Source organism: Pseudophryne corroboree, chromosome 7 (genome assembly GCF_028390025.1).
Source record: "Pseudophryne corroboree isolate aPseCor3 chromosome 7, aPseCor3.hap2, whole genome shotgun sequence".
Lineage (NCBI taxonomy): Eukaryota > Metazoa > Chordata > Amphibia > Anura > Myobatrachidae > Pseudophryne > Pseudophryne corroboree.
In genome coordinates this window covers 492,350,748-492,375,373 of record NC_086450.1, presented here as the reverse complement: position 1 = coordinate 492,375,373, position 24,626 = coordinate 492,350,748, and the positions used below count along the sequence as shown (strand labels likewise).

The 24,626-nt window shown below is 45.3% G+C and overlaps 1 protein-coding gene and 1 pseudogene across 1 annotated transcript in view; one reads left to right on the top strand and one right to left on the bottom strand.

The window, feature by feature from the left end:
- LOC134943912 (microfibril-associated glycoprotein 4-like) overlaps nt 1-24,626 on the bottom strand; it is a 58,069-nt gene that overhangs the window by 2,667 nt on the left and 30,776 nt on the right. Inside the window, exon 4 of the mRNA XM_063932479.1 lies at nt 2,716-2,873. Coding sequence (XP_063788549.1) covers nt 2,716-2,873 — 158 coding nt within the window. The remainder of the gene's footprint in view (nt 1-2,715; nt 2,874-24,626) is intronic.
- LOC134946120 (5S ribosomal RNA) lies at nt 15,127-15,244 on the top strand (annotated as a pseudogene).

The window sequence follows — 24,626 nt, the reverse complement described above, 5'->3', positions numbered from 1 at the left end:
ATGGGGGGCTGATAGCCTTTGTTCAAAGTGAAAAGATATTGTTTTTAGTAGCAGTACTACAAGTCCCAGCAAGCCTCCCCCGCAAGCTGGTACTTGGAGAACCACAAGTACCAGCATGCGGCGGAAAAATGGGCCCGCTGGTACCTGTAGTACTACTACTAAAAAAATACCCCAATAAAGACAATACACACACACCTTGAAAGTATAATTTTAATACATACATACACACCACCATATACACATACTTACCTTATGTTCCCACGAGGGTGGGTCCTCTTCTCCAGTAGAATCCATGGTGTACCTGTTGAAAAAATCCTACTCACCAAATCCAGTGTCTTAGGCTCCTCGGTAAATCCTTTTGTAATCCACGTACTTGTAAAAATAAAAAAACGGATACCCGACCTCGCACTGAAAGTCAACCGCTGACCACAAAGTTCCCACCATTGGTTACAATGGAGCGCATAGGCGCTACATTGTAACACTGCCGTGTGCCGCCTGTCATACAGTACAGGAGCACACAGCCGATCAGGAGGGTGCCACAACGTGGCGCTCCCTGATTGGCTGAAGAAACCCACTTAGACATCAGTCAGAGGGGGTTTCTGGCATTCGGGGAAAGGGGACCCATGTGAAAACATGGATCCCCTTTCAGTGCGAGGTCGGGTATCCGTTTTTTTATTTTTACAAGTACGTGGATTACAAAAGGATTTACCGAGGAGCCTAAGACACTGGATTATGTGAGTATAATTTTTTCAACAGGTACACCATGGATTCTACTGGAGAAGAGGACCGACCTGCGTGGGAACATAAGGTAAGTATGTGCATATGGAGGTGTGGATGGATGTATTAAAGTTATACTTTCAAGGTGTGTGTGTGTTGTCTTTATTGGGGTATTTTTTTAGTAGTAGCACTACAGGTACCAGCTGGCCAATTTTTCCGCCGCATGCTGGTACTTGTGGTTCTCCAAGTACCAGCTTGCGGGGGAGGCTTGCTGGGCCTTGTAGTACTGCTACTAAAAACAATATAATTCACTTTGAACAAAGGCTATCAGCCCCCCATCCGCAGCCCATTGGATGGGGGGGACAGCCTCGGGCTTCACCCCTGGCCCTTGGGTGGCTGGGGGGGGGACTCCTTGATTGAAGGGGTCCCCACTCCCCCAGGGTACCCCGGCCAGGGGTGACTAGTTGGATATTTGATGCCACGGCCGCAAGGTACTGTATAAAAGTGACCCCCGGCTGTGGCATTATCTGTCCAGCTAGTGCAGCCCGGTGCTGGTTTCAAAAATACGGGGGACCCCTACGCTTTTTGTCCCCAGTATTTTTGGAACCAGGACCAGGCGCAGAGCCCGATGCTGGTTGTTTAAATATGGGGGAACCCCTGTCCATTTTTTCCCCATATTTCTGCAACCAGGATTGGCTCAAAGAGCCCGAGGCTGGTTTGCCTTAGGAGGGGGGACCCCACGCAATTTTTTTTTTTACAGTTAAACATTTTTTTTTTTTTTTTACAAGGTGCACAATGAAGCCCAGCACGGATCTCTCAGATCCGGCCAAGATTCATTGTATTAAAGTCGGCAGTGTTTTACAAGTCACTCACGTAAAACACTGACAAAAAAAACGAATGACATCGACATCGGAAAACCCGAAAATGCAGAATACGGCAGCTTAGTAAATTAGTCGTAATCAATTCAAAAAGTTGCATATTTACACTTTCGATGTAATTCGTGATTGAACTTTGACCTCAAACGGGAAAATACGAATCTTAGTAAATTTACCCCTATGAATGAGGATGAGTTTGGAGGTGGGTTATTTATATAAAGTGGTCTGTGTGCAAATCACCACAGGAGTTGGGAGAGCTGCAGAAGTGTGTCTTTACAAACTGCAGTCATGCTGAACAATGGCTGCAGAGGCACTTTCTGTATGACTAGATACACCATACTATCCCTTTAAACCGGGAAGCTCATGATTTACACAGGTTCTGTGGCTGATTAAAACCAGGTAAGATGCAGGCTTGCAGCCAGCCAGCCACAGAACCTGTGTTATCCATGACTGTCCCAGATTAAAGGGCTAGTATGGTAATCCTATGTATGATAAACACATCGGCCCTCATTCCGAGTTGTTCGCTCGGTAAAAATCTTCGCATCGCAGCGATTTTCCGCTTAATGTGCATGCGCAATGTTCGCACTGCGCCAAGTAAATTTGCTATGCAGTTAGGAATTTTACTCACGGCTTTTTCATCGTTCTGGCGATCGTAATGTGATTGACAGGAAATGGGTGTTACTGGGCAGAAACAGGCCGTTTTATGGGCATGTGGGAAAAAACGCTAATGTTTCCGGAAAAAACGCAGGAGTGGCCGGAGAAACGGGGGAGTGTCTGGGCGAACGCTGGGTGTGTTTGTGACGTCAAACCAGGAACGACAAGCAGTGAAATGATCGCAGATGCCGAGTAAGTCTGGAGCTACTCAGAAACTGCTACGAGGTGTGTAATCGCAATATTGCGAATACATCGTTCGCAATTTTAAGATGCTAAGATTCACTCCCAGTAGGCGGTGGCTTAGCATGAGCAAATCTGCTAAAATCCGCTTGCGAGCGAACAACTCGGAATGAGGGCCATCATGTATAATAAGGTGTATAGTAATGACTCAACTTCTGCAATCCACATACAGTATACATCTATAATTTGGGAACCCCTCCTGCAGTGTGAGGTCACTGCTGTTACTTACCGTCCATGGTCCCCCCTTACTGGTCATGTCACAGTACACAGGTATGGCAGGGGAATGCCCTCCACCTGGGTATATCATGTACACACCATCTGTAGACAGACCCTGGGCATACACATCCGAGCAGTCGTGTGGGTGACAGGTATCTATGCACACAATAACTGCAAGTACAAGATAAGTAAAGAGTTAAGTGTAAAATATACTCGAAAAAGTGACAGCATAGAGTGGTCCATTCATTACTATATCATTGAAAAAGGCGAAGTGCTTGTGTGCTGGGAACAGCCCTCTGAGGCACAGTGTAGCCTGCAGCCAACAGAGTGTTGTGCTTCTATATGGCACTGACATCTAGGGACTTATTTGGAGATGCGCTCAGGTGCAGTCGCATTGCATATGGAGATAAATGCAGATCTTGCCTGTATCCAGAGTTGCATGTATGTAGGCTATTGGCACTATGTGCCATGTACTGTAAACGTATATACATGTTAAAAACATGTTATATTTAATGTGCGGTGCGTATTTATAGACATGCATGTTAAATGTAAGGACCTGTGGCCGAACTTGTGAATGGTGGACCCAGGTGCAAAAATATGCTTTGGTGACAGGGAGAGACAGGAAGAGGATAACAGGGAGAGGCAGAGGGTGATTAAGAGTCGGAGAAAGGGAGAGGCAGTTGGTGGCAGGGAGAGGGTAACGGGGCGATGATGACAGGTAGTGAGTGACAGGGAGAGGCAGAGGTGATAGTGGGTGAAATGGAGAAGCAGTGGGTGACAAGATGAAGGTGACAGGGAGAGACAGGGTGATGGGGAGAGGCTGTGGGTGATGGGGAGAGGGTAAAGGGTAGAAAGAGCTCACATGAAGGAAAGAATCTGGGAGAAACAAGCAGAAAAAAACAAGAGGGTTTAACATGAGAGCTGAGGAAACAATGCTAGAGAGAGACAGAGAGAGAGAGGGGAGGAGAGAAAGAGGGAGAGAGATAGAGATCAGGAGTATACTGTGAGTGAAGAACTAGCCTTTCCCCCACTTAACGATCCTTGTGCATGCAGAAAAGCCAACACAGCAGCTGCAAAGCACGTGACCCATGAGTGATGGAGTCGCAGTGATAGGATGCGGCGTACTGGGACACAGCTCGGATCATTACTGCAGAAGGAGGTGTCTACTTGTAAAAGACGCCTCCTGCTATCACTGCTGCTTCCAAAGAGGCAATAGCTCCAGTACTCATCTGAATTAGCCCCAATGTGCTCTATCCAGAACAGCCAGAGAACGGAATAGTGTTTTGCACTATTCTGATGGTCACAGGATTCAGCAGACGCATCGTCTTAAGGCAAAATAATTTTTATTATTTGTTTCTCAATATCTGGAGAAAAGCCATTCCCATCACTGAAGGGGCTCAGGGCAATCACAGCATACACATGTTACAGTAGTACAATCCTTGATGCTCGAGAATACACACAGGGCTCACTTGCCCTCCTTTTATCCCACACTAACACACAGTACCACAAGGGGTAAACCCACCCTGTCAGTGGCGGAACTTGTGAGTGGTGGGCCTAGTTTCCAAAATATGATTTGGGCCCCCCTCCTCCACCCCAACCCAAGTTCACAATATGCCACATGTCAGTGGGTGACAGGGAGAAGCAGAGGGTGACAACGTAGGGCAGGAGAGGCTGAGGGCGAAAACAGAAGGCAAGGGGAAGCAGAGGGTGATAGCGGGAGGCAGGGGGAGACAGTGGGTGACAGGAGAACAAGCATGATGGCCTGATTGCTGCGGAGAACATCGGGCATGTATCTTGGAGGGGGTAGAAACACAGTGGCCTCTCCTCTGTCTGTGACAGGGGCCCCTGCCCCTTTTGCTTTCCTCAGTTTAGCACTCGGGCAGGCAGCCTCTGTCAGCGCCAGTTACACCGGGTGTAAGCTGCCTATAATTCACAGACAGAAGTGACTCAGAATTCATATACAGCTGTCTGCTAATTAGAGGCAGTGTGTGGCTGTGATCATCTGCGCTGATAGGTGGCAGGACCGGCACACACAAGGTCAGCCCTGCCTCCATAACGTAAGTGGCAGGTACTGTACCTCAGGCAGTGAGGCCTACCATGCTCTCTGCACTGGGCCATTCATCCAACATTTCTCAAAATGAGGGAGCCAGGGGATAACCCATTGCTGATCTGGGCAATGCACCTGCTGAACCAATGGTAATTCAGCCCCTGCACCCTGTGTCCCTTAACCAATTAATCCCCGGTGCCAGTCACCCATACCCAACCCGACTGACTAATTAAGTCACCTGTGGCAAAACCTGGATAAGCTTGAAACCTGGACCAGTGGGGTGCCTTGAGGATCACGTTTGAAAACCTCTGATAATGGCCCTCATTCCGAGTTGTTCGCTCGCTAGCTGCTTTTAGCAGCATTGCAAACGCTAGGCCGCCGCCCTCTGGGAGTGTATCTTAGCTTAGCAGAAGTACGAACGAAAGATTAGCAGAACTGCTACTCAATATTTTCTTGCAGTTTCTGAGTAGCTCCAGACCTACTCTTAGATTGCGATCACCATGGTCAGTTTAGTTCCTGGTTTGACGTCACAAACACGCCCAGCGTTCATCCAGCCACTCCCCCCTTTCTCCAGCCACTCCTGCGTTTTTGCCTGGAACGCCTGCGTTTTTTTAGCACACTCCCTGAAAACGGCCAGTTTCCGCCCAGAAACACCCACTTCCTGTCAATCACACTACGATCACTCGAGCGTGAAAAAACGTCGCTCGAGCTTGAGTAAATCTACTAAATTTTGTGTTAAATTACCATGCGCATTAGAGATGAGCGGGTTCGGTTTCTCTGAATCCGAACCCGCCAGAACTTCATGGTTTTTTTCACGGATCCGAGCAGACTCGGATCCTCCCGCCTTGCTCGGTTAACCCGAGCGCGCCCGAACGTCATCATGACGCTGTCGGATTCTCGCGAGACTCGGATTCTATATAAGGAGCCGCGCGTCGCCGCCATTTTCACACGTGCATTGAGATTGATAGGGAGAGGACGTGGCTGGCGTCCTCTCCATTTAGATTATAAGAGAGAGAGATTTATAGAGAGAGAGATTTACTGGAGCTAAGGACTAGGAGTACTGTTACTGTAGAAGTGTAGAGAGTGCAGAGAGTTTACTAGTGAGGACAGTGCAGTTTATTTAATATATCCGTTCTCTGCCTGAAAAAAGCGATACACACAGTGACTCAGTCACATACCATATCTGTGTGCACTGCTCAGGCTCAGGCCAGTGTGCTGCATCATCTATTATCTATATAATATATATATTATATATATCTGTCTGACTGCTCAGCTCACACAGCTTATAATTGTGGGGGAGACTGGGGAGCACTGCAGTGCCAGGCAGTTATAGGTTATAGCAGGAGCCAGGAGTACATAATATATTATATAGTGACTGTGAGTGACCACCAGACAGTGCAGTTTATTTAATATATCCGTTCTCTGCCTGAAAAAAGCGATACACACAGTGACTCAGTCACATACCATATCTGTGTGCAGTGCACTGCTCAGGCTCAGCCCAGTGTGCTGCATCATCTATATATATTATATATCTGTCTGACTGCTCAGCTCACACAGCTTATAATTGTGGGGGAGACTGGGGAGCACTGCAGTGCCAGTTATAGGTTATAGCAGGAGCCAGGAGTACATAATATTATATTAAAATTAAACAGTGCACACTTTTGCTGCAGGAGTGCCACTGCCAGTGTGACTGACCAGTGACCTGACCACACTGACCACCAGTATAGTTAGTAGTATACTTATATTGTGATTGCCTGAAAAAGTTAAACACTCATCGTGTGACTTCACTTGTGTGTTGTTTTTTTTTTTATTCTATAAAAATAAAACTCATTCTGCTGACAGACAGTGTCCAGCAGGTCCGTCATTATATAATATATAATATATACCTGTCCGGCTGCAGTAGTGATATATATATATTTTTTATATCATTTATCATCCAGTCGCAGCAGACACAGTACGGTAGTTCACGGCTGTGGCTACCTCTGTGTCTCTGCACTCGGGAGGCAGTCCGTCCATAATTGTATACCACCTAACCGTGGTTTTTTTTCATTCTTCTTTATACATACATAGTTACATAGACATCTTCTCTTTATCAACCAGTCTATATTAGCTGCAGACACAGTACAGTACGGTAGTTCACGGCTGTGGCTACCTCTGTGTCTGCACTCGGCAGGCAGTCCGTCCATAATTGTATACCACCTAACCGTGGTTTTTTTTCATTCTTCTTTATACATACATAGTTACATAGACATCTTCTCTTTATCAACCAGTCTATATTAGCTGCAGACACAGTACAGTACGGTAGTTCACGGCTGTGGCTACCTCTGTGTCTGCACTCGGCAGGCAGTCCGTCCATAATTGTATACCACCTAACCGTGGTTTTTTTTCATTCTTCTTTATACATACATAGTTACATAGACATCTTCTCTTTATCAACCAGTCTATATTAGCTGCAGACACAGTACAGTACGGTAGTTCACGGCTGTGGCTACCTCTGTGTCTCTGCACTCGGCAGGCAGTCCGTCCATAATTGTATACCACCTAACCGTGGTTTTTTTTCATTCTTCTTTATACATACATAGTTACATAGACATCTTCTCTTTATCAACCAGTCTATATTAGCTGCAGACACAGTACAGTACGGTAGTTCACGGCTGTGGCTACCTCTGTGTCTCTGCACTCGGCAGGCAGTCCGTCCATAATTGTATACCACCTAACCGTGGTTTTTTTTCATTCTTCTTTATACATACATAGTTACATAGACATCTTCTCTTTATCAACCAGTCTATATTAGCTGCAGACACAGTACAGTACGGTAGTTCACGGCTGTGGCTACCTCTGTGTCTCTGCACTCGGCAGGCAGTCCGTCCATAATTGTATACCACCTAACCGTGGTTTTTTTTCATTCTTCTTTATACATACATAGTTACATAGACATCTTCTCTTTATCAACCAGTCTATATTAGCTGCAGACACAGTACAGTACGGTAGTTCACGGCTGTGGCTACCTCTGTGTCTGCACTCGGCAGGCAGTCCGTCCATAATTGTATACCACCTAACCGTGGTTTTTTTTCATTCTTCTTTATACATACATAGTTACATAGACATCTTCTCTTTATCAACCAGTCTATATTAGCTGCAGACACAGTACAGTACGGTAGTTCACGGCTGTGGCTACCTCTGTGTCTCTGCACTCGGCAGGCAGTCCGTCCATAATTGTATACCACCTAACCGTGGTTTTTTTTCATTCTTCTTTATACATACATAGTTACATAGACATCTTCTCTTTATCAACCAGTCTATATTAGCTGCAGACACAGTACAGTACGGTAGTTCACGGCTGTGGCTACCTCTGTGTCTGCACTCGGCAGGCAGTCCGTCCATAATTGTATACCACCTAACCGTGGTTTTTTTTCATTCTTCTTTATACATACATAGTTACATAGACATCTTCTCTTTATCAACCAGTCTATATTAGCTGCAGACACAGTACAGTACGGTAGTTCACGGCTGTGGCTACCTCTGTGTCTGCACTCGGCAGGCAGTCCATAATTGTATACTAGTATCCATCTCCATTGTTTACCTGAGGTGCCTTTTAGTTGTGCCTATTAAAATATGGAGAACAAAAATGTTGAGGTTCCAAAATTAGGACTCTTTTTTGGGTGCACTCTTGTTAACTGTGTATATATGAATAATATTAAAACATATAATTTTATTATGCTTTATTAAAATATTGTCCGTATCCAGTCATTCTCCCCATGAAATTAATATATATCACAAAGCGGAGATGTCCATAAATAAATATATTTGTTGGGGAAACAAAGTCACAAATGGGATTATGTCCTGGTTTAGTCTATCCCAATATAGACTGGCATGGAGGTGTAGATATAATCACCGTCCACCTGTTCTCATGCCATACCAGTACAAGCAATGCTTGTTTTAATGGGACCAAAATTGGTCATGCAAGAGTAGGTATCACTTACACCGGGAGTGTGTATACCATATGTACTACCTTATCCTGTCCTTGACACTCAAAACCCTAATGGGTGTGCCTGATATAGAGGAATAGAGAATTCCTAATTAATTCTCACCTAAGAGAGTAATCATACATCTATTCTTATACCGTATCAGTACAGGCTAACGCATGTGTTGATGAGACCAGAATTTATATTATACAAATGTTCTTGCCTGAGAAAATCAATTTCATGGGGAGAATGACTGGATACGGACAATATTTTAATAAAGCATAATAAAATTATATGTTTTAATATTATTCATATATACACAGTTAACAAGAGTGCACCCAAAAAAAGAGTCTTCTTCATTTCATGTTTGCTCTAGCTTTTTTCTGACTCTGGGTGCACCACCAGATAGCAATAAGAGATTATCTCCGTATAAATATATACTGGTCCTTACAAACACATGTAATTGTGCAACACTGGTGCGGAATCACCAACCTCCTTTGGTAAATCTGTATTTGTGCTGATCCTAGATCAGTTTCTGATTCCTGCACAGTCAAATCAACTAACATTTTATCCAGTTGTCAGTGGTCTCTCTCTTTCTTTGCCACTGCCCTGGATCAACTCAGTATCCACCAGAACATCAGAATCGCCTATGATGTCTTCATTCTCCTTAAAAACTGAACTTACCAGACGTAGGAACACTGAGGGCTTTGGAGATCTCTTTTTGGAAACTGGGGACTCAGAAACCCCGACTACTGATTGGAGGGGCCCATTATCTAAACTCCAGAAAACATTACAGAGGAGAACACGACTCACTTGGGATATCACCACTCTGGAGAATTATATTAAACACAAAATCGTACCAAGAGGCCTCAGACCCAGGATTTTTCCCTCTTTTCCCTTAGCCACAGATAATCTGAAGGCAGAGTGGGAAAATACCCTTCTTAAATGTTCCAGTGAATTAATACACATACTCATCAAACATGACACCCTGATCCTGGATCAGGTAGAAAAAGAAATAGAAGAGGTTGGAAAAAGTCTGGAAAAGTGGGAAAAAGATCTCTCTTTTCAATCTACGTTTGAAAAACACAAGAGAGACCTGGAGATTTATGAAAGAAACATCATAGAACGTAAGCGAAACAAACTTCAAAGGGACAAACGGGACTTCTCACAGGGCAATCAATTTCGTTGGAACATACAGCCCCCAAAACATAGAGAGAGGAAACCAAAAGAGGACTATACCTTCTCCGAGTTCGAGTCATCTAATAGCGAAGATTCAGCAAACGAAGTGACGGATGCCCCACGCACTCACTATATCCCGGAGGATAGAGAGGACTCGCCCTATTTTTTAGGTCGGGGCCAGAAAACAAGAGGAAGAACCAGACCCGGAGGCCAATACGGAGGGGGAGAAAGAAGAGACAGAGGAAGGAACAACAATTGGGACACCCCACGGTCCTCGAGATATCCGGAGCGACAGAGGAAGGCTCGATAAATCAACCATCTATGCATCATTTAAAGATCATTAATCTATCCGAGAGAATACTCACCCCAGAACAAACTAAGGTCCTAAGCAAGGGCCTGTCTTTCTCACCATCTAAACCATTCAATAGATTCCTGTGGGAGAAAGACCTGAGAATGTATGGGAGAAAATTACTCCTAAAGAAATTCTTTAAGAAACAAGACCCCACACGAGTTCTGGCTGATAATGATCCCATTTGGGATACTGAAGATTTGGGCATGATTGAAATTCTAGAAGAACTCCAACAGGAATCTGGGATGGAAATGACCAGCAAACATCGTCCTATGTGTAAAGGGAAATCAACCTTCTTTCCCCCTGATAATAATAGCCCAGAAATCAGAGTCTTTATGGACATGGTATCCCGAGAATTTGACGTAATACAGAAGAAAAATCACAACAGACTTCATTTCTTTCCACCAAATTTGGACGCAGGAGAAAGAGCAGCATTAAAAGAGATACAAGAATGGAAGGAGGTAATAATAAAACCCTCAGACAAAGGAGGGAACATAGTCCTTTGGCCGAGCACGATGTATGTTACAGAAGCACTACGTCAGCTAAAACAAACCACCTGCTATCAACGACTACTAAACAACCCAACATCACGATTCTTGAAGGAATACACTGGATTAATAGAAGGAGCACTAGCCGCTGGAACAATAACCAAACAAGAATATAAATATCTGATTGTACAGAATCCAAAGACACCGACTTTTTATCTCCTCCCTAAGATACATAAAGATCTAAAAAAACCACCTGGTAGACCCATCATGTCTGGCAATGGGGGCCTCTTGGAGCAGCCCAGTCGCTTTTTAGACTTACACCTCCGAGACTATGTTCTTCAACTACCCTCATATTTGAAGGACACATCGGATCTTTTGCGTAAAATTCATAACATCATCTTTGAGGATAGCTTCTATCTTGTGACTCTGGATGTTGAAGCACTGTACACCAGTATTGACCACCAAGCAGGTCTGAGTGCTACTAAATATTTTCTGGATGGAGGAGAGAAGAGTACCTTTAATGATCTTCTATACTCCCTACTAGCCTTCGTATTACAGAAGAACTACTTTACTTTTCAAGAACATTTTTACCTCCAAATTAGGGGCACCGCTATGGGGGCAGCATGTGCACCAACGTATGCAAACCTCTTTCTTGGGTGGTGGGAAAAGATGTCGGTTTTTACGGATAATAATGACAAATATACAGTACACATCATACTATGGCTGCGATACATAGACGACATATTTGTCATCTGGGATGGAGACTCTGACTTACTTCTGGAATTTATTCAACTCCTTAATACAAACAATCTGAATCTGAAATTAACGCATACCATCAGCCAAGACCGGATAGCCTTCCTGGATGTCCACATATACAAATCCCCCAAGGGATACCTGGCAACTGAGCTGTACAGAAAAGAAACAGCAACCAATACTCTATTATTCCAAACGAGCGCACATTTTCCACCGACGGTGGAAAATATTCCCAAAGGAGAATTCTTAAGACTCACACGCAATTACTCAGAGGAAGAGGTCTTCAAAGTTAAAAGCCGGGAACTGACCAAGCGGCTACTAGAGAGGGGCTACAGCAAGCGCTCATTGAAGAGGGCATGCACTGGAGTAACCAAAATACCAAGAGACTCTCTGATCTTTCCAGCCAAATCGATAACACATCAGGAGAAGGATGAGAAGATCAGATTCATCGGGACTTTCTGTCCGGAATGGAGGCTTCTAAAAAAAGCAATAGAGAAACATCTCCCTATTCTGAAATTAGACAGTGACTTAGCACCCTTTATAGATGATAGTATCCAGATGAGTTGGAGGAGAGCGAAGAATATCAAAGACCTCCTAGTTAGGAGTCACTTTCAAAAACCTATGGTCAAATCAAACACACCAACTGGCTCCTTCCCCTGCGGGCATTGCAAGGCCTGTTCCCTCATATCGAAGACCAATTCTGTGACTGACCGCTACGGAGAATCCATTCAGATCAAACACTTCTTTAACTGCAGCACTCAAGGAGTGATATACTGTATAGAGTGCAATTGCAATCTAAGATACGTCGGGATGACGACAAGAAAACTAAAAGAACGCATTTTGGAACATGCAGGGAATTGCCGAAACGTCCAACAAGACCTGATCCGAATGAAAAAATTGACTTCGGTGGCACGACACTTCCACTCTCATCACACGGATTTCTCAAAAGAATTCAAGGTGTTTGGTCTGGACAAAATTCAACTGGGAATAAGAGGAGGAGATATGACGAAAGAACTGCTTAAACGGGAAACAGAATGGATTTTCAAATTAAATACATATAGACCTCAAGGACTAAATGAAAGCATTAATTATAGTGCTTTCCTTTGAAATCTCTCTGAAAATCTCAAAAAATTGTTTCATGGTTAACAACATTAACAATAGCCAGCATCACCAAAATCGAATACAATGAAGATCCAACTCTCTACTAACCTCATGTATTCACCATGTGTAGCAATTACTCTCTTCTTCCTACCAGGCACTTCTACAATTTATTTATCACCAATATCCTAATTATCTAATTCATTTATCCATTTATAATCTCAATCCGTTCAAAGTATTCACACATCCTGGAGTCCTTTTCTCACCATCTATTTCACGCATGGTAGGCATTTACCCTACCATACACTTACCACATTTTCCAAACAGACAATAAGATACACTCCTCAATCACAATACTATCAATAATCATCCCACCCCTTCCTCCTTTTCTCCCTCACAACAATTCTCACATCACCACACCCGCATAACCCCCCTCCCCATTCTTTCCTCTCACAACTCTCCCCCCCCCTTTACCCTCCCCCCCCCCCTCACCCCCTCAAAATAAAGCTCACAGACAACACCGCCCACTTATCAATAACCCACTATAATATCACAATTCTCACCCACATACACCAACTGACAAGTTAAACCATGTAAACTCCTTCATGACCCTGTCACAATTCGTCCATTCACCATCTCAGGCTTCTCAAGCCCCATACTACCATCTCCTATTACCTCCCCCACTTCCCCCCTCCCCCCCTTTTCCCACGCCCCCTAACTAACCCCCTCCCCTCCCTCCCCCGCCCCCCGTCCCTCCACACCAACCCAACAAAAAAAACCCCTCCCTTTCCCCCCCCCCCCCCAACTCCCCCCCCCCCCCCCCTAACTTTCTCCACTCAACTGGCCATTCCCACACCCAATCCACAAGCTATACAATAATGGTCCATATCTGGGCGGTTAAATCCCACTGACGTATAATTTATCCCAAAAAACAACAAAAATTATTTTTTTATATATATTACACAACTTTATTCCTTATCTTTCTCTTTATCTCTTTCTATTCACTTTCTTTATCCACTTATGCTAATATTCTATTGTCATGCAACGTGACGCTACCTTTAGAAAATCCAGACCACAAGAGAAATGTATATAAGGTTGCCATAGCAATAGAGTCGCCTACATACTAGCCATGACTAATCAGCTGTCTGACTTTATATCCATAGAGCCGGGCACATAGAGCGTCCTTCTTTCAGTGTGTCCCCTTTAATAGGACCTCCCTCACCTCCCACAAGCCTGAATCCTCTAGGTTGCCTAGCAACCATATACATATATACGGACATAGCGGAAAATGAACCGCTTCTTTTTCCGTCCAGGACGTGGGACCTCCCCGCCACCTCCGATAGGCTGACACCTCATGGGTTGCTAAGCAACCACATACACGATCACGGCTCCCGCCGAACATAGCGGGAGCTGTATTCTCGATTAGGGCAGCTGCCTGGCTCGATATCCACAAAGCCAGGCACATAGTGTTTCCCTCTTTTCCATAATATCCACGGTAATATGACCCCCTCACCTCCCGCAAGCCGAGATCCTCCAGGTTGCCTAGCAACCATATATATACATATAGATACAGCGGTAAGAGAACCGCTTCTCTCTCCGTCCGGGACTTGGGACCTCCCCCTCACCCCTGATAGGCTGACACTCCCTGGGTTGCTAAGCAACCACACATGCAATCACGGCTTTTGCCGAACACAGCAGGAGCTGTATTTCCAATTAGAAACGAACAGCCATTGGCTGACCAATTAATAACAGGGTTTTTAAACCCAGTACTAGCCAGGACAGCAGCATTGGAAGTGAGCAAGCCCGTTATTACGGGTGAAACGCGTTTTCCTATCAATATGCTTCCTGTTTAATATGCAGTAAGGACTCTGACTCCTACCTAATATGCAGTAAGGACTCTGAGCAAGGCATGCAATAGGATCCTACACGGGAGAATACCTATACTACCAATCACCCCTAACTGACCCAGGGACCTGGGCGGTAATCGGTATCACTTTTGATATTATTAATCTTTCTATCAGTCCTTGTGATTTTTCATTGGAATATACACTAATTGGTGCATAAGACAGCATATCTATCCCAGGTGTAACCAATGAATGGAGATGATAGCTCCAGTCGTGACACACGCATGCTGTACCTGATTACTATAATACCTTTACCCGTCATACATTCTTATATACATTGTATCTGAGACCGCTCTTTATGATACTATTGGATATGTTGTTCAAATTGAAATGAAAATGTGTGGATAAAAATTTTTTTTTTCCCATAACAGGTTATTTCCCCCATTTTCTTGTATACGGGGACACCGTGAACACATACCATAGACAATACAGATGTGCAATTGTGCAATTTTGCCTGAATAGTGCATTGTGTTATCTTCTCATTTTCTTACAAATAATTCATTACTTCTCTTATTTTAGTGGACTCTCATCCATGATTCCTGGGAGTAATCCCAGGTCTAACAGGGACAGCAGATCCACACTTGTCTTCTAATCTACTAAATAGGTGCACTCTCATTGGTGAGTGGAACACCTCATTTATAGGTTACTATCATACCTCACCGCTAGAGCCCAATCTCGTCTGATCTTGGAAGCAAAACGGTGATGGGCTGGGTCAGTATCTGAGGGGTGACCCTCAGAGAATACCCAGTGTAGTAATCTGAGGTTGTTTCAAATCAAAACTCAATACCAACAGCAGTATCACCACTACTTCTTCTTTCCCACCTGTATATATTCCTCCTGATTTTCTCAGGCAAGAACATTTGTATAATATAAATTCTGGTCTCATCAACACATGCGTTAGCCTGTACTGATACGGTATAAGAATAGATGTATGATTACTCTCTTAGGTGAGAATTAATTAGGAATTCTCTATTCCTCTATATCAGGCACACCCATTAGGGTTTTGAGTGTCAAGGACAGGATAAGGTAGTACATATGGTATACACACTCCCGGTGTAAGTGATACCTACTCTTGCATGACCAATTTTGGTCCCATTAAAACAAGCATTGCTTGTACAGGTATGGCATGAGAACAGGTGGACGGTGATTATATCTACACCTCCATGCCAGTCTATATTGGGATAGACTAAACCAGGACATAATCCCATTTGTGACTTTGTTTCCCCAACAAATATATTTATTTATGGACATCTCCGCTTTGTGATATATATTAATTTCATGGGGAGAATGACTGGATACGGACAATATTTTAATAAAGCATAATAAAATTATATGTTTTAATATTATTCATATATACACAGTTAACAAGAGTGCACCCAAAAAAGAGTCTTCTTCATTTCATGTTTGCTCTAGCTTTTTTCTGACTCTGGGTGCACCACCAGATAGCAATAAGAGATTATCTCCGTATAAATATATACTGGTCCTTACAAACACATGTAATTGTGCAACACTGGTGCGGAATCACCAACCTCCTTTGGTAGTTCCAAAATTAGGGAAAGATCAAGATCCACTTCCACCTCGTGCTGAAGCTGCTGCCACTAGTCATGGCCGAGACGATGAAATGCCAGCAACGTCGTCTGCCAAGGCCGATGCCCAATGTCATAGTACAGAGCATGTCAAATCCAAAACACCAAATATCAGAAAAAAAAGGACTCCAAAACCTAAAATAAAATTGTCGGAGGAGAAGCGTAAACTTGCCAATATGCCATTTACGACACGGAGTGGCAAGGAACGGCTGAGGCCCTGGCCTATGTTCATGGCTAGTGGTTCAGCTTCACAAGAGGATGGAAGCACTCAGCCTCTCGCTAGAAAAATGAAAAGACTCAAGCTGGCAAAAGCAGCACAGCAAAGAACTGTGCATTCTTCGAAATCCCAAATCCACAAGGAGAGTCCAATTGTGTCGGTTGCGATGACTGACCTTCCCAACACTGGACGTGAAGAGCATGCGCCTTCCACCATTTGCACGCCCCCTGCAAGTGCTGGAAGGAGCACCCGCAGTCCAGTTCCTGATAGTCAGATTGAAGATGTCAGTGTTGAAGTACACCAGGATGAGGAGGATATGGGTGTTGCTGGCGCTGGGGAGGAAATTGACCAGGAGGATTCTGATGGTGAGGTGGTTTGTTTAAGTCAGGCACCCGGGGAGACACCTGTTGTCCGTGGGAGGAATATTGCCGTTGACATGCCAGGTGAAAATACCAAAAAAATCAGCTCTTCGGTGTGGAGGTATTTCAACAGAAATGCGGACAACAGGTGTCAAGCCGTGTGTTCCCTTTGTCAAGCTGTAATAAGTAGGGGTAAGGACGTTAACCACCTCGGAACATCCTCCCTTATACGTCACCTGCAGCGCATTCATAATAAGTCAGTGACAAGTTCAAAAACTTTGGGTGACAGCGGAAGCAGTCCACTGACCAGTAAATCCCTTCCTCTTGTAACCAAGCTCACGCAAACCACCCCACCAACTCCCTCAGTGTCAATTTCCTCCTTCCCCAGGAATGCCAATAGTCCTGCAGGCCATGTCACTGGCAATTCTGACGATTCCTCTCCTGCCTGGGATTCCTCCGATGCATCCTTGCGTGTAACGCCTACTGCTGCTGGCGCTGCTGTTGTTGCTGCTGGGAGTCGATGGTCATTCCAGAGGGGAAGTCGTAAGACCACTTTTACTACTTCCACCAAGCAATTGACTGTCCAACAGTCCTTTGCGAGGAAGATGAAATATCACAGCAGTCATCCTACTGCAAAGCGGATAACTGAGGCCTTGGCATCCTGGGTGGTGAGAACCGTGGTTCCGGTATCCATCATTACTGCAGAGCCAACTAGAGACTTGTTGGAGGTACTGTGTCCCCGGTACCAAATACCATCTAGGTTCCATTTCTCTAGGCAGGCGATACCGAAAATTTACACAGACCTCAGAAAAAGAGTCACCAGTGTCCTAAAAAATGCAGCTGTACCCAATGTCCACTTAACCACGGACATGTGGACAAGTGGAGCAGGGCAGGGTCAGGACTATATGACTGTGACAGCCCACTGGGTAGATGTATGGACTCCCGCCGCAAGAACAGCAGCGGCGGCACCAGTAGCAGCATCTCGCAAACGCCAACTCTTTCCTAGGCAGGCTACGCTTTGTATCACCGGTTTCCAGAATACGCACACAGCTGAAAACCTCTTACGGCAACTGAGGAAGATCATCGCGGAATGGCTTACCCCAATTGGACTCTCCTGTGGATTTGTGGCATCGGACAACGCCAGCAATATTGTGTGTGCATTAAATATGGGCAAATTCCAGCACGTCCCATGTTTTGCACATACCTTGAATTTGGTGGTGCAGAATTATTTAAAAAACGACAGGGGCGTGCAAGAGATGCTGTCGGTGGCCAGAAGAATTGCGGGACACTTTCGGCATACAGGCACCACGTACAGAAGACTGGAGCACCACCAAAAACTACTGAACCTGCCCTGCCATCATCTGAAGCAAGAAGTGGTAACGAGGTGGAATTCAACCCTCTATATGCTTCAGAGGTTGGAGGAGCAGCAAAAGGCCATTCAAGCCTATACAATTGAGCACGATATAGGAGGTGGAATGCACCTGTCTCAAGCGCAGTGGAGAATGATTTCAACGTTGTGCAAGGTTCTGATGCCCTTTGAACTTGCCACACGTGAAGTCAGTTCAGACACTGCCAGCCTGAGTCAGGTCATTCCCCTCATCAGGCTTTTGCAGAAGAAGCTGGAGACATTGAAGGAGGAGCTAACACGGAGCGATTCCGCTAGGCATGTGGGACTTGTGGATGGAGCCCTTAATTCGCTTAGCAAGGATTCACGGGTGGTCAATCTGTTGAAATCAGAGCACTACATTTTGGCCACCGTGCTCGATCCTAGATTTAAAGCCTACCTTGGATCTCTCTTTCCGGCAGACACAAGTCTGCTGGGGTTCAAACACCTGCTGGTGAGTAAATTGTCAAGTCAAGCGGAACGCGACCTGTCAACAACATCTCCTCCTTCACATTCTCCCGCAACTGGGGGTGCGAGGAAAAGGCTCAGAATTCCGAGCCCACCCGCTGGCGGTGATGCAGGGCAGTCTGGAGCGACTGCTGATGCTGACATCTGGTCCGGACTGAAGGACCTGACAACGATTACGGACATGTCGTCTACTGTCACTGCATATGATTCTCTCACCATTGAAAAAATGGTGGAGGATTATATGAGTGACCGCATCCAAGTAGGCACGTCACACAGTCCGTACTTATACTGGCAGGAAAAAGAGGCAATTTGGAGGCCCTTGCACAAACTGGCTTTATTCTACCTAAGTTGCCCTCCCACAAGTGTGTACTCCGAAAGAGTGTTTAGTGCCGCCGCTCACCTTGTCAGCAATCGGCGTACGAGGTTACATCCAGAAAATGTGGAGAAGATGATGTTCATTAAAATGAATTATAATCAATTCCTCCGCGGAGACATTGACCAGCAGCAATTGCCTCCACAAAGTACACAGGGAGCTGACATGGTGGATTCCAGTGGGGACGAATTGATAATCTGTGAGGAGGGGGATGTACACGGTGATATATCGGAGGATGATGATGAGGTGGACATCTTACCTCTGTAGAGCCAGTTTGTGCAAGGAGAGATTAATTGCTTCTTTTTTGGTGGGGGTCCAAACCAACACGTCCTTTCAGTCACAGTCGTGTGGCAGACCCTGTCACTGAAATGATGGGTTGGTTAAAGTGTGCATGTCCTGTTTTGTTTATACAACATAAGGGTGGGTGGGAGGGCCCAAGGACAATTCCATCTTGCACCTCTTTTTTCTTTTATTTTTCTTTGTGTCATGTGCTGTTTGGGGAGTGTTTTTTGGAAGGGCCATCCTGCGTGACACTGCAGTGCCACTCCTAGATGGGCCCGGTGTTTGTGTCGGCCACTAGGGTCGCTAATCTTACTCACACAGCTACCTCATTGCGCCTCTTTTTTTCTTTGCGTCATGTGCTGTTTGGGGAGGGTTTTTTGGAAGGGACATCCTGCGTGACACTGCAGTGCCACTCCTAGATGGGCCCGGTGTTTGTGTCGGCCACTAGGGTTGCTAATCTTACTCACACAGCTACCTCATTGCGCCTCTTTTTTTCTTTGCGTCATGTGCTGTTTGGGGAGGGTTTTTTGGAAGGGACATCCTGCGTGACACTGCAGTGCCACTCCTAGATGGGCCCGGTGTTTGTGTCGGCCACTAGGGTCGCTAATCTTACTCACACAGCTACCTCATTGCGCCTCTTTTTTTCTTTGCGTCATGTGCTGTTTGGGGAGGGTTTTTTGGAAGGGACATCCTGCGTGACACTGCAGTGCCACTCCTAGATGGGCCCGGTGTTTGTGTCGGCCACTAGGGTCGCTTATCTTACTCACACAGCGACCTCGGTGCAAATTTTAGGACTAAAAATAATATTGTGAGGTGTGAGGTATTCAGAATAGACTGAAAATGAGTGTAAATTATGGTTTTTGAGGTTAATAATACTTTGGGATCAAAATGACCCCCAAATTCTATGATTTAAGCTGTTTTTTAGGGTTTTTTGAAAAAAACACCCGAATCCAAAACACATCCGAATCCGACAAAAAAAATTCGGGGAGGTTTTGCCAAAACGCGGTCGAACCCAAAACACGTCCGCGGAACCGAACCCAAAACCAAAACACAAAACCCGAAAAATTTCAGGCGCTCATCTCTAATGCGCATGCGCTTTTTTGCCGTTTTCTCAACTAATCGCTCCATAGCGAAAATCGGCAACGAGCGAACAACTCGGAATGACCACCATAGACCCATCTGAAATTTCTATGCATTTAAACATGTTACAGACTGTTAAATATACTCTGCTCTATCCACCAATGCACAGCAGCTCGTTTGCAGCGCTTTACAGCAATGTATATTTTTTAATACAGTTTATTTTATGTATGCCGTACTGTTATCACCAGTCTCAGCTCCCAGGGCTGGGACTTGCCTATGCTGTGTTCCAGCATCACACTGAAGACAGCCTTACAGTGCAGCCTCGGACTAATGCTCCCAGCTGCAGTGGGCTTTGCAGCTACACCTTGACACTGGCTAATAAATGTACATTCCCCAGACGCAGTGCACTGCGGCGTAATACACCTAGGGTGGGATGTACTAAAGGAAAAATGCTGTAAAACCCCCGAAAACGGGGGTTTTACCGCATTTTCAAATGTACTAAGACCCTACCGCCAGTTTTTCACCGTCCAGGGTATCACCATCTCTGGATGGCGATACCTTATAGAAGCCTATGGGCTTCTTATCGCTGACCACCGCAACCCGCCGCCTCAGACGCTGACCCCCCCCTCCCCCCGGCATACCTTCCTCCAGGCAGACCTGGTACCGGAAGGTAATCTCCTCCTCCCCTAGCAATGCAGCTGGAGGCCCTTCCAGCTGCAGGGGGGAGGAGGAGGCGCCGGGGGCAGTCTGCTCCTACTTCCCGGCGTGCGGGGAGTGTGGAGACCCCTGGGAGGTGACGGAGACCCCCCGCAGACCACCTCACAGGTATCGCGGGGGTCTCCGTCACCGCATTGCGATATTGACCGCATATGTTAGTACATATGCGATCAACATTGCTGCGATTAGCGGCGAGGGGCGGCGATGTATCTTAATACATTCCGCCCCTAGTGTCACAGCTGCCGGACTTAGCTTGGAGCTGTGGCACGCGCTTGACCAAACATATTTAAATATACACATGGGTCCACATTTATCTTGACCTTTAATAGGATTAACTGAGACTGGCTAGTCGGACTTAATCCCCTGCTGTATTGTTCTCTGCATTGTATTGCACTTGAGAACAATAGATGAAGGGTTTATGCTAATAGGTCATGTTGTTCCTAGGCGCAGAAAACTAGTCAAGATAACCGTGGACCCATCTGTACATTTACAGGGCGCCAAGCACAAATAGTTCACATGAATATGGCACTGTAGAACAAGGGATTTACTCTCTCAATGCCACAGCTATGTGGGCTGGGTGTCCCGCCACACTCTCCCCACCCTCCTCTCTATATGTGCAACCAGCGGACCATGTCCCAATGATTTGGCTCCTGGTCCTCCAGTCTCTTTGTGTTAAAGGTAGCTACCTGGGGAGTTTTGGCTCCAGCCTAGAAAGTACATCCATACTGCAGTGGGCTTTTCCTTGTCCAAACAGTCCCCCTGAAGTCCAAGGCTCCACCACAACTGTCTGTCAGTTGCCCCCAGATTGCAGCCACTCAAAAAGAGGGTGGTCAGTTATCAATGTGGAGGGCCAGTTGCAGAAACAGTGCTGAAGTTGGCCCAATGCACACATAATTGCAAACCACTGAGTTCCAATGAGGCATACCATACCTCGTACCATAGCAGTATCCTGCTCAAACAGCACACAGAGTGCTCTTGCCCATATGGCCCCTCATGGCTCAGTGCTGCTCCCAGTGCAGTGACATATCAGTTCATACCACAATGTCCTGGTCACGAATTTGTGCCATCAGCACTGGAGAAGGTACCAGTGACTCCTTCAGTGGCTGGAATGCCAACTCACAAGTGTGTATCCTGTCCACTGATTTGGGAAGACACATCCTAGTCTAATCTGTAAGGGATATCACTACAGAACTAAAATAAGGTACAACTCGTACATAGGGACCTACAGTTCCTGTGGTCAGTACCTGTCTCAGGGATGTGGGCTGGGGCAGTCTCTGGGCTTACCTCTTACCTTGTTTGGGCTTACCTCTGCCTCCTCCCACTCTATATACCCCAGGCACTGCATCTCATTATCATTTATATCTGTCATCCGTCTGCCCTAACTATCAAGTCTGCCTTCCAATTCGCTAACCCCCTTTGACCCGGGGAACCTAGCTTGCCACCTAGATCTTCTCGTACCACCTTGGCCAGGGACCTACGGATAATATGAACACTGGAGCAACCAAACCACCAACACACTTCATAGGACTTACAGTTGGTCTGGACATCCTATGAGATTCCAGGCCAGGACAAGCTCTGTGTCAAAGGGGTTTGTGGGCAACCAACACTAGTTGTGCATGAAAGTTTCCTGGGACACCAGCTGGACCTTTTACATTTCCTGGCTAACCTGCACATTAACCCTCCTGGTCAGTTCACACCCCGCACTCCCTTCATTAAAAGGACGCTGTCAGCTTGGCGTCTCATGCTTTTCTGAGATAGGCCAGAGAGCTGAGCCTTGCTGAACTCTTGCCTGTGGTTCTCACTTTATTCTATGTTAGGACACACTACAGGGGCCTTTATGTTGGGATTGTGAGGGTGAGTCTAGTTGGGGCTATTCATAGGGAAGTACTGTGGTCACTGTTACTCACCACCAGAGTTGGCAAACCACTAGGAACCACAGCATCACCGGGCACCCCCTAGGGTCCAATAAACTAGAACCATAATCTTCTGCATTGCTAGGGGACGTAAGCTTACCAGACCACAAAAGGCATGCTGGGTAGATGTGCTGATCTAGTAACCTTTATTTCTGGGTTGGAAAATTAAGAGGGGTTAATGTTATAATTGTGTCCTCATTTAAAACATGTTCATTCCCGGTAAATTATCATGTTTTAAATGCGGACACAATTATAACAACAGACAAGTTTTTTATTCCTTTGTCTGCTATACTAAAACATCATAGATCCACCTCCCAAAATAGGTAAATCCAGTGGATTTTTACATATCTGAAGGTATATTTTAAAGCTGCTATTTAAGCTGTGAAAATGTGTGCTCTATGGGGGTCATTCCGAGGTGTTCGCTCGTTGCCGATTTTCGCTATACTGCGATTATCCGCTAAGAGCGCATGCGCTTAGTTATTTTACACAAAAATTTGGTATTTTACTCACGGCATAACAAAGCTTTTTCATCGCTGTGCTGATCGTAGTGTGATTGACAGGAAGTGGGTGTTTCTGGGCGGAAACTGGACGTTTTCTGGGAGTGTGCGGAAAAACGCAGGCGTTCGAGTTGCAAAACGCAGGAGTGGCTGGAGAAAAAGGGGAGTGGCTGGGCGAACGCTGGGTGTGTTTGTGATGTCAAACCAGGAATGAAAAGGACTGAGCTGGTCGCAATGGCTGAGTAAGTCTGGAGCTACTCAGAAACTGCTAAGAAATTTCTATTCGCAATTCTGCTAATCTTTCGTTCGCACTTCTGCTAATCTAAGATACACTCCCAGAGGGCGGCGGTTTAGCGTGTGCAATGCTGCTAAAAGCGAGCGAACAACTCGGAATCCCCCCCCCCACATACAGATGGTTCCACAGTTATCTTTGCTAGCTTGCTGCACCTAGGCACACCACGGTTTATTTACATAAACCCTCCATCTATTGTTCTCATCTGCAATACAATACAGAGAACAATACAGCAGGGGATTAAGTCTGATTGGCCAATCTCAGTTAATCGTATTAAAGGACAAGATAAACGTGGACCCATCTGTATATGGTAAATTTGAAAATGTTCTTAGTTTATTTGACCGGTCAGTATACTTTTAATACATTTGTATTTATATTATTTATATTGGTGTGACATTTTCTGCCAGACTAGTTTTCCCATGTCATATATTTTTTTTAGTGCAGAGACGCTCTGCTGTTCAATTGTATTACACCTGTTTTCAAGGTGCTGTTCTGTGCAACCTAAAGCACACTTTCCTGCCTTTTGCTGCTTAATTTAATAAATATTTTCTATACACTTATATATTTTTTATATATTTGATAATATTGTTTATTAGTGCCAGGCCATTTGTGTTGTATATTTTCTTCTAGAAGCAGCTAGATAAATGTTAAGTGGAAACTGATTGGTTGCTATCGTCAACATCTCCACTTCTAAGAAAAACTCACACCTTAGTAAATATACCCCCTGGTTCTTAGTAAATTACCGTGTGTTGGGGGTAATTCCAAGTTGATCGCAGCAGGAAATTTTTTAGCAGTTGGGCAAAATCATGTGCAGTGCAGGGGGAGGGGGGGGGGGCAGATATAACATGTGCAGAGAGAGTTAGATTTGGGTGGGTTATATTGTTTCTGTGCAGGGTAAATACTGGCTGCTTTATTTTTACACTGCAATTTAGATTTCAGTTTGAACACACCCCACCCAAATCTAACTCTCTCT